At 38.4% G+C, this 12,089-nt stretch overlaps 1 protein-coding gene across 5 annotated transcripts in view; it reads right to left on the reverse strand.

Moving 5' to 3' along the window:
* Positions 1-12,089, reverse strand: part of LOC125450908 (casein kinase I) — a 197,717-nt gene that overhangs the window by 68,104 nt on the left and 117,524 nt on the right. For all 5 annotated transcript variants that reach the window (XM_059644672.1, XM_059644669.1, XM_059644671.1 and 2 more), the window contains exon 6: positions 7,816-8,050. In XM_059644672.1, coding sequence (XP_059500655.1) covers positions 7,816-8,050 — 235 coding nt within the window. The remainder of the gene's footprint in view (positions 1-7,815; positions 8,051-12,089) is intronic.

A 12,089-nucleotide genomic window follows, 5' to 3' on the forward strand; every position in this document is an offset into this window, starting at 1 on the left:
AGAAAGAGAGACAGAGACAGAGAGACACAGAGACAGAGAGCAAAAGACAATGAGACAGACAGAGAGTGAGAGAGAAAAGAAACACTATCAGAGGTCTAAGTTACCTATTCTATATAGATCTCAGCTTAAGATCCTACGTAGTTTGAGCAAAGACTTAGGGCCCATTCAGCCACAGTGAACAGGAGAGGGAGATATCAACAGCGTGCATACTGAAAACACCAAAGTGCCTTTTCATTCCCTTGGATTCTGTAACAAGACTTGAGTGACTAGAGTTGCTTGTTTGCCTAACACTTTTTCCTCACAGCAACATAATGGGCAGGAACAATATCTTTTGCTCATCACTGTTTTTCACGTACTGTGCAATCAAACTGCTACAACTCAGCCGTGTTTTTGTGAAAGAGGCACAAGTTGACCTAGTTATCAAAACGCATGCCAATCTCTTGGTTTTATCGGCTCAGAATAAAAGCATGTATGTGTAGGATTTCACTTAGATTCTGTGCTACTTAAATCACGTACAAGTTTAGGATGCAGAGACTGGGTAAAACCAAAGTCGAGATCAAATTCTATTGAAGTCAACAGTTTTATGTAGAAGTCGGGGTATAAGAATGAACACAGCATTCATTTCGGGATCTGTCCAACAACCAAATAAAATGGAGTCTTCTTACATACAAAACAGTGTTATATTATTATGTTATTTATAATATCAGAATGAAGGATGTTTTCTTGAAGTTACATCTTGTCCTCAGCTCCCTCCGTTTCTACAGGTGATGTTCAGTATATCACAAATTACTGCTCAGTTTAAATTTAAACATTTTTCAACTTGTATTTTCTGGCAGGTTTGATACACTTGGAGGCATTTGGGAACATATGCAAGTTTATAACCTGTACAAAATTTAGTCATGATCACAGATACTGCTACATACATATTTTACTTTGATCTTTATTTTATCATGGTGTACGGGCAATGGCTGGTAAAACCAACATGGGTTGCTCCTTCCCAATTGCTCCTGGGCTCAGTAACTTGCTGAGCCATTTCAGAGGGTAGTTAAGTGTCAACATCATTGTTGTAGTCCGAATATCACATATAAACCAGACTGGGTAGGAAAGCAGATTTCCTTCCCTGAAGGACATGAGTGAACCAGATCATTGTTAAAAAAAAAATAATTTCCTGATCACGATCACAGTGACAGCTTCATTTTCCACCTGCCATTTGAGATTTGAACCTATGTCCCCCAGGGCATTTTCCTGGGCATCTACATTTACTTGACCAGTGGTAAATCATTTCACCACAATCTTATCCAACACTAATTGTAAGCTCAGCTTTCTGAGGATCACAGCAACCCATACATTGAAGTGGTCCTCATTTTCAACATCGATTATACCTCCAACAGTATTACACTTTATTTTCACTTTTCTAAAGCATCATTGCTTTTCCCTCATATATAACTGGATTGAAGGACAATAAAGATTGCAACACTGTGAATGTACTAAACAAGAAAAATAATAATTATATACAGACAACAAATATATTTCACAAAAGCCATACAAATGTTATCTTCTCCACAGTCCAATGTAAAGTACCAGCATCCAATATTGTACATATTCAGTACCTTCATTCAACAGCATGACCATTTTGAAAAATGTCCAAAACAATCCCACATGTAGTTGTAAAAATAAATGCAGTCTTCATTTATTATTTAGAAAAAGGGTCATTATTTATTCAATTATTAACAATTATTGTTTTTCACTGCTTAAGATATCCATTTCTTTCTCATTACAATTAATTTTATTGTTACTGCTCTGAGTGGAATCACTCGTGACCAGTTGTAGATATAACCATTATATGAAAATTGACAAAGAACAACATTGCTACTTACCAAAGAACGAATACCTTCTGCTACATAACAAATGGAGTTTTCTGCTTCACGTACTAATTTCATGGCTAACTCTTCCAGTAATATTTTGAGCATCTACTCAAAATACATGCTTACAGATAGTTTTCATTCATTCTCTGCAGCACTCACAGCCCAAATGCCAACCATTATAACAAAAGGACAAAGACTAAAGTGAAAAACAAATCAGTTCTCTGCAGTGTTCACAAAATGTGATCTCATTAAGCATGAAACATCTTTATACATAAAAACTGATATTTCATAGAAGTAATTCAAACATGCATATATGAGGGATATTTAAATTTTCCATTGTAAGCTATTCAAATGTACACAATAGAGTTCACCAGTCACTCTCAAAATGCCACAACAGAGAACTTATTGATACTTTGGTAAATTATTCACCTCTCCCTCACAACCCCAAAATTAAAGCAGCATTTCTGTTATACAGTCATACAGTTATACAATACAGAAACAGAGACTTTGATCAAACACATCCATGCCAATCAGATATCCTAAATTGACCTCATCCCATTTGCCAATATTTGTCCCATATTCCGCTAAATCCTTCCTATGCACGTAGCCATCCAAGTGCCTTTTAAAAGGTGGTGGTTGTACCCACCTCCACCACTTTCTCTGGCAGCTTGTTCCATACATGTACCACCCTCTGTGAGAAAAAGTTAACCCTTGTATCCTTTTAAATCTTTCCCCTTTCACCTTAAAGCCATGTCCTCTAGTTTTGGACTCCCACACCCTTGGAAAAAGATCTTGCTACTCACCATATCCATGCCCCTCATGATTTCATAAACCTCTATAAAGGTCATCCCCGAGTCTCCGACGCTCCAGGGAGAAAAGCTTCAGGCTATTCAGCCTAGATAATAAAATGTGAGGCTGGATGAACACAGCAGGCCAAGCAGCATCTCAGGAGCACAAAAGCTGACGTTTCGGGCCTAGACCCTTCATCAGCCTCTCCCTTTAGCTCAAATCCTACAGCTCTGGCTACATTCTTGTAAATGCTTTCTGCACCCTCTCAAGTTTAAACACATCATTCCTGTAGAAAACCAATCCAGATTTCTATGCGGCACTCTAAAGTGGCCTCACCCATGTCCTGTACAGCCATAAGACGACACCTCAACTCCTGTACTCAATGTTCTGACAATTGAAGGCAAACATGCCAAACAAACACTTTCTTCACCAACCTGTCTACCTGCAAATCCATTTTCAAAGAGCTATGCATCTTCACCCCTAAGTCTTCTTGTTCGGCAACACTCCCCAGGGTCTGACCATTAACTGTGTATGTCCTACCCTGGTTTGCCTTACCAAAATGCAAAATCTCACATTTATCTAAATCAAACTCCATCAGCCACTCCTCAGCTCATTGGCTCATCTGATTAAAGTCCTGTTGTACTCAGAGATAATCTTCACTGTCGACTACACCACCTATTTTCATGTCATCTACAAACTCACTAATCATACCTCGTATGTTCACATCCAAATCATTTATATGAATGATGAAAAGTACGATGGGACACTGCTCCTCCTACCACCACCACATGCCATCCTATCCCACAACGAAAAGGAACATGCTAATGCTTCAGTTCACTAAGAAATTTCACTTAGTATCACAGCTTATTTCAGGTGAAGTAAAAGACTTTTATTATTGCAGGATGGTTTAAAAATTATTTCATGCAAACGGAAAGACAGGCTTGTAAGATCACACATATAATGGTCTTGGGAACACTGTTTAAAAGCTTGCGGTCACAAGTCTTTGTGCTGGTTCATAAAATGTAAATTCTTATCAATCCCTTCAACTTGCCTTCAACTGTCAGAACATTTAGGATGTGGAAGCTTTGGAAAGGGTGCAGAGGAGATTTACTAGGATGTTGCCTGGTATGGAGGGAAGGTCTTACGAGGAAAGGCTGAGGGGCTTGAGGCTGTTTTCGTTAGAGAGAAGAAGGTTGAGAAGTGACTTAATTGAGACATATAAAATAATCAGAGGGTTAGATACGGTGGATGGGGAGAGCCTTTTTCCTAGGATGGTGACGGCGAGCATGAGGGGGCATAGCTTTAAATTGAGGGGTGAAAGATATAGGATAGATGTCAGAGGTAGTTTCTTTACTCAGGGAGTAGTAAGGGAATGGAATGCTTTGCCTGCAACGGTAGTAGATTCGCCAACTTTAGGTACATTTAAGTTGTGATTGGATAAGCGTATGGACATACATGGAATAGTGTTAGATGGGCTTCAGATCGGTATGACAGGTCGGCACAACATCGAGGGCCGAAGGGCTTGTACTGTGCTGTAATGTTCTATAATCCCCGCATCCTCAAACACCTCTAACAATCTCTTTTAAATGTTTCAGCTTATCTTTTTCAGACTACAAGTTCAAAATCGTAGCATTATGTTACTCAAAAAAGAAGAATTCTAAGACAGGTACAAGTCAGGCACAGTCCAGTAAAAATACTAACCACTAAACATACATGTAAACCAAGACTTTCAAGCAACACTGCCCAAGGGTCTGCCTACCAGATGGAATCTTAGATCAATGCCATATCTGTCCTCTCAGCTGAATGTCATAGAGTCAGAGAGATGTCCAGCACGGAAACAGACCCTTTGGTCCAACTTGTCCATGTCAATCAGATATCCTAGGGAAATCTAGTCTCATTTTCCAGCATTTGGTCCATATCCTCTAAACCCTTCTTATTCATTTACCAAACCAGATGCCTTTTAAATGTTGTAATTGTACCAGCCTCTTCAGACAGCTCACTCCACACACACCACCCTCTACATGAAAAAAGTTACCCTTTTAAATCTTTCTCCACTCAGCTTAAGTCAATGCCCTCTCGTTTTGGACTCCCCCCCCACCTCAGGGGAAGACCTTGTGCATTCACCCGATCCATGCTCTTCATGATTTTATAACCCTCTATAAACCTTCTTCAGCATCTGATGCTCCTGGGAAAACAGCCTGCCCCTTTAGCTCAAGCCCTCCAACTCTGGCAACATCCTTGTAAATTTTTCCTGAGCCCTTTCAAGTTTCACAACAAATCTTCCTACAGCACGGAGACCAGAATTGCACACAGTGCTCCAATAGTGGCCTAACTAATTGCCCTCCACAGCGGCAAAATGACCTCCCAACTCCTACATTCAATGCACTGACCAATAAAGGCAAGCATACCAAACATCGTCTTCACTATCCTATCTACATGTGACTCTACTTTCAAGGAATTATGAACCTACACTCCAAGGTCTCTTTGTTCAGAACACTCCCCAGTCCCTTACCATTAAGTGTATAAGCACTGTCCTGATTTAGCTTTCCAAAATGCAGCACCTCACGTTTATCTAAATTAAACTCCATCTGCCAGTCTTCGGCCCATTGGCCATCTGCTCAAGATCCTGTTATACTCGGAGGTAACCTTCTTTGCTATCTACTACACCTCTAATTTTGGTGTCATCTGCAAACTCACTAACCATTGCTCCTACATTCACATGCAAATTATTTATAAAAATGATGAAAACAATGGACCCAGCACTAATTTTTGTGGCACACAGGTGGCTACAGGCTCCAGTCTGAAAAGCAACCATCCACGACCATTCTCTGACTTCTACCTTTGAGCCAGTTCTGTACCTAAATGACTTGTTCTCCTAGTATTCCATGTGATCTAACCTTGTTAACCAATCTACTAAGTGGAAACTTGTCAAAGGCCTTGCTGATGTCCATATAGATCACGTCCACCGCTCTACCCTCATCAGTCCTCGTCATTACTTCTTCAAAAAATTCAATTAACTTAATGAGACATGATTTCCCATGCATAAAGCCACGGTGACTATCCCTAATCAGCCCTTACCTTTCCAAATACATATAAATCCTGTGCCTCAGGATAGCATCCAATAGTTTGCCACCACTGATGTCAGGCTCACCAGTCTACAGTTCCCTGGCTTTTCCTCACCACCTTTCTTAAATAATGGCACCACGTTAGCAATCTCCAGTCGCAACCTCCAGTCTTCTAGAACCTCACTTTGTCTACTGATAACACAAGTAATGGCACAATTTGAACAGCAGAGGAATTTTAGAGTTGTTCTGGCCAACTTCTAAACATCAGTCAAATAGATAAATAGATAAATGTTATGGATGCTGCAAATCTGAAATAAAAACAAATGCTGGAAACGCACAGCATCTAGTCAGAAGTTAATGAATTCAGGCATTGTGTCTTATAGTGTGGTGTTTTGATAATACATGCTTTTTTAATGACTTGGAGACAAATTGTGGGCAGTGGGTATTAACAGTCTCACATTGCAAGAGATTCTGGTTCATAGAAAGGAAGGGGTCTACTTTCAGGGGATTAAAAAAAAAGACAGTAAAACCCAAAGCCTAAATATCCTTAAATAATACCATATATGTGAGGTGAATGAGAATACCTGTCCCTTCACATTGTAAACTACAAAAGGCAAATTAAGAATTATTCTCGGAACATGCAGGTCATATTGTCATAAATTTGTATATTCAATATCTGATTAAACATACACTGTTCCATTCAATCACTATTTAACATTATCTACTGTCAAAATAGATCTAAGAAAATGTTAGTACCCATCCATGTATATATTAGTGACTGTTTTAACACCCAGTATACAACCCACAAGGATGTCTGCCAGAATTATGTAAGTGGCTTTGATAAGAACCTTCTAAAACCTCCTCTCATTTGCTAGATAACTGATTCCCTGGTATCTCCTGGTGGATCTGGAATGATCGCAGTTGTCTTTAACTTGCTACAGAAATGACAGTCTCCAAGACAAACTTTTATACAATGGAGTTGCATGTTACACTTACCTTACAAAATGTGTCAATGACTTTCCACATAACTCCTGCAGTAGATCATAGACAACTGGATATCTGCAATGCAAGCCTTTGTCTCAAAGACAGATGCTTCTTCTACAAACCTCTTACGCCAAAACACCAAGACAGCTTGGTCATCTGCCTCCCACAGTGTGAAAGCCAAAAGCTTTCTGCATGTATGATTTTAATCAGCAGAGATTTGGGGCGAGTGCTGCTCCACACAACATCTACTGAATATCATCACTCCACACAAAGGGACGTTCATATGTGGAATGAACTGCCAGAGGAAATGGCAGATACAGACATGGTTATTTTGAATAGGTACATGAATAGGAAAGGTTTAGAGGGATATGTGCCAAACACAGCCAAGTGGGACTAGTTTAGTTTGGGAAACTTGGTCAGTATGGGCAAGTTGGACCAAAGAGTCTGTTTCTGTGCTGTATGACTTGATGACAACATTTGCTACCAATCCCTAATTCCCCCTTGAACTGAGTGGCTTGGTTGGCCATTTCAGAGGGTACATTGGTATTCATTTGGAGTCACATATCTGGAGACTAGATGGGAAAGGGTGGCAGGATTCCTTTTTTAAAGGATATTAGTAAACCAGATGGATGTATGTCAATTGATGATCGTTTCAAGACTGTCATTACTGAGATATTTTATTCTTCATTTCTTTGTTTAAATTTAAATTTCACCAGCAACATTGCCGAGATTTGGACCTCACAGCACTGGCCTGGTTCAAGTATATCACTACAATGCAACTGCCTCCACCTTTTGTACAGCTAAAATATATCCACTGTGCTACAATGGCATTTCAAAATGGCAAACTTACAACAATACCAGCAATTTATTTTGAAATGCTACAAATAAGGCAATCTCCATTTTTGGAGATTTAAAGATTAACAGCCATAGTACTCAAGTGAAATGTCTCAACAGTATGAAGTACAAAAGACAAGTTATAGTTCATCACAACTTAAATACGTGCTTTCAATCAAACAAATAATTCTAGTTAAATCCATATAATTATTTTGATAAGAACACACACTAGTTATCCAGCAATAAACAAGTCAGATAGTCAGAGAGAAGTTACTTACCTTTTCCTAAATGGGTATTAATGCTCATATATCTGGCTGTTCCAGTAAGGCTCTTGTGTTCTCTGTAAGGGATGTGCTTTTTTGTCTCTGGATCTATGTATTCTTTAGCAAGGCCAAAATCTATTATGTGAATTACATTCTGATTTTTGCTTCCCGGTCGTCCCACTAAGAAGTTTTCTGGCTTTACATCTCTATATATCAAGTTCTTAGAGTGCACGTACTCCATTCGGGAAATCTTTTTGAAGGAGGAAGTGAAGAAAGAAGAACATCAAGTCATGACATATCCTTAACAAAGCTTATGAAAACAAAAAAAAAATCAGTATCCAAAACATTATTCACCATGAGAAAAAAAAGTGTTGGCTTCAAAAGTTTTGGAACTCATTCAACAATTACGCCAAATGTGATTGCAAGCATTTGTAACATCACCCATGGCCTGGTACATTAGTTGGTACTCTGTCAACTTATTACAGTTAATAAATAGTCTGTCATTGTCAATAGCCCAGAACTAAATATTTACAGGTAGCACATCCCAGTTTTAAAGCCAGGATGCTTATAATCAGGACTTGACCATGGAGGCCAGTATGCAAATACAAAGCTGAATTGTGATAGGATTACAATGCACTGACGCAACCTTTCCACAGAAGTCAGAAAACTGGCAACCTTTTGTAAGCTCAGAATGCAGAGGCTACCAACTTTGTAAAATTTTACAATTTTTATTTTAAGAAAATAACTTTCAATATTGTTCCTCCATGCAGCCAGGCCACATTTCAGATTGAAATTCTGAATAGGATCTCCATGGATCATCTGTTGCTTGAAAGGGTATCAGCACCTCATCTGCATTTCTTACTTGAAGCAGCATATCTCTTAAGAAAAAAACACATTCCCCCCAGTATTTCACTGGAGCTCAGGCTTGGAAGAAGAACTCAACTCACTGCAGTGTGGATTGAAACCAAGGTCAAACAAAAGGCTGCCACCGAGACAAGGTTAACACACACATTTCATTTGAACAGTCATGGATTACTGAACCCAAAAAAATTGTCGTAACTCAGTCTAAATCTTTCTAAAACATAACACAATATAAACAAGTTGATCTTTATCTATGGTATGCATTCTTGATATGTGTGGAAATGCTACAAGCACACTCACAGGCTGTCTGGAATCTAGTTTTCAAAATATAATGAAAAGACAACTCCCCATCTGGTCTAATGGCTTAACTTGGCAAAACAATAGCAAAAACTGCATGAACATTGTTTTTATCGGAATACAATCATTAATTGAACAATGCCACATAGAGGGATAAGAGAAATTAAAGTTGTAAATAAAATCTATTTGATGATACTACACAGTGGCACCATGGATTGTATATGTTCCGTTGAAACTCTTCATCACAAAACTGGTTAAATGAAAGCACACTTGTGAAAATAAAAAATAAACTCAAAAAGCCTAGAACAGTACAAAATCAGAGGAAAAGTTAATAAATCTGGAATATAAAACTAGTCTCAGTAACAGTGACCTTGACAAGCCATGTCATTTGCAGTAAAAACCTACATTATTCCTTTAGGGAAAGCATTCTGCTATCCTCCAGCCTGCATGTGGCTCCAGATTCACAGCAATGCAGTCAACTCTCAACTCAACTCTAGCCTAGCAAGCCACTCATTTCAAGGGCAATGAGGGATGGGCAACAAACCCTAAGGACACCCACATTCAATTTAGATCTAAGGAAAGGAGGGAGAAACTAACTAACAGAGCTAGCAGGGAACAGAGTGTCTTGATGATTTTCAGGATGGGAAGCTGACTAGTTGAGTGCCACAAGGTCAGTGCTGGGACCTTGACTATCTATGCTATTTATCATTGACTTAAATAAATGGATCAACTGTATTGTAGCTAAATTTGCTGACAATATTGGATGGGGAGGAAAGTAAGTTGTAGGGAGGATACAAAAAGCATGCAAAAGGATATGGATAGGTTAAGTCATTGGGCAAAGGTTTGGCAGATGATGTATTGTGTAGGAAAACAGGAGGTTGTCCACTTGAGAAGATTATTTACATAAAGAAAGACTGGAGAATGCTGCAGGACAGGGGGTTCTGGGTGTCATTAAACATGAATCACAGGAAGTCAGCACGTAGGCATGGCAAATAATGAGAGAAAAACGGAATGTTGGCAATTACTGAAACATGTTTAGAGTCTAGAAGAAGGGAAGTCTTTCTACAACTGTAAAGGGCATTTGAGACAATATCACTAGTACCATGCATACAGTTCTGGTCACCTCGGTTAAAGAGGAGCATACTTGCATTAGAAGCATTTCAGACAAGGTTCATTCCTGGTTCTCAGAAGAGGTTTGCCTTCTGAAGAAGGATTAAGCAGGATAGACCAATACACACCGGAGATCAGAAGAATGACAGGTGTTCTTCTTGAAACATGGAAGATCCTGAGGGACTTTGACAAGATAGTTGCTGAGACTACCTCAAAAAGATCTAGACCTGGGTGCATTTTAAAAATTGGTGGCAGCCCATTAAAGACGACACGGAAATATTTCTGCTCCCAGAGTATCATTAGTGTTTGGAATTGTCTTCCAGAGTGAGCAGTGGAGTCTGGGTTACTAAATATATTCATGGTTAGACTACACAGATTTTTGATCAAGGAGGCAAGTAGAAAAGTGGAGTTATAACTAATCACATCAGTCACCCTGTTACTGAATGGCAGAGCAGGCTTGTAATGGTTAAATACCCTACTCCTGTTCTTACAGTTTAGTTTTACATTTTGAAACATCCTTGATGCTGTTCCAATGAAATAATGTCATCCTTTCTCTTATGTCTTTTCCTTTCTTTTCATTTCCTTCTTCTATACAGTTACAAGTTCCAACTAATGAGCTGAAATTCAATTCTATTTTTGCACATCAGTACTCATCAATTTATATACCACTGAACTCCAAATCAATGTTCGATAAAATAATATTTAAAAATAGTTTTTACAAGTATATATATTATACATACAAAGACTCTTAACAAAAAGATAGTAAAAGCCCTTAACTAGGAATACTTATGCTGGATTTTATCAGTTCTATTTTCGTGCTATGTGCTCCAATGACAGAAGGCTGGATTTGAAACAGCTTTCAATAAAGTCATCATATTTTGGGTTCTCAGATGATAGTAGAATAAACACAAATACACAGAGTAGCTGATGTTACATTATCAAATGTTAGAACATACGTCTTTACAGAGCAGAAAGGTGAAATTGGTAGCATTTTCCTCTGATTTGGGAAGTTGTGTGTTTCAAACTCCACTGCAGAGATTTGAGCATATATCTATAGCCTGAATCCCCAGAACGGCACAATTAAGGCCTACATCTTTCAAACTGAGGCCCTGGCTGCTCTCTCAGGTGGCTAGGAAAAGTGCCGCAGCACATTTTCAAATCAAGGGAGTTACCCCTGGTGTCATGACCAATGTTTAACCCTCAGTCAACATCAATAAAACAGACCATTGGTATTTATCACTTTCAATTTCTGGATTTGCCATACACTGTTTAGCTGTGTTTCTTAAATTACTGATTACATTTCACAAGTACTTCATTGGCTGTGCAACAATTTGGGATTGCTGAGCTTGTGAAAGGTGCCATACAAGTGCAAGCCTTTCTTTGCTCTTTATACTCCATGGAATTCATTGTACTCTGTGTGCAGAATATTTTTAACAAGGGCTAGTGACAACCTTTGTGAGTCTTTGCTTTTTTTTAACTGCTCATTTTGAGAGACAACTTTTATGAGCATAAGTACTGCACAAAAAGCAAGGTTGAGAAATATCTGCACGTGGAGCAAATTGTCAAACTCCAAAAATACAGCCTATTTCAATGGAACAGAAAAGCATTATGTAAACACATTCAGGCAGAGCCAGTGAAGTTGAGGTTTTCAACATATTTGTAATTTCAAAAAGTAATCAATTATTGATGAGAATAATCTTTAAAGAAAACATAATATTTCAGATGCTAAATACAATTTGCAGACAATTTTTAAGAAACTAATGTAAATACTACAGAAAACGAGGGAAAAACATATCATTGAAATTATAATATTTTTAACAGAAGTTCTAATTAGTTGGCGTTTAACTACTTGTTCTTCATCAAAAATATACGTCTGCTGAAAACAAAACTCAAGTACGGATGCGAAGCATAGACTCTTCAATGAAACAAGTTTCATTTTATGGATCCAAATTTGGTACTTCCAAAATAAAGACTAGTTCTGACAGGACAGTTCCACTTCCCTCAAGTACTGTTTAATCATG

This window comes from Stegostoma tigrinum, chromosome 3 (genome assembly GCF_030684315.1).
Source record: "Stegostoma tigrinum isolate sSteTig4 chromosome 3, sSteTig4.hap1, whole genome shotgun sequence".
Classification (NCBI taxonomy): domain Eukaryota; kingdom Metazoa; phylum Chordata; class Chondrichthyes; order Orectolobiformes; family Stegostomatidae; genus Stegostoma; species Stegostoma tigrinum.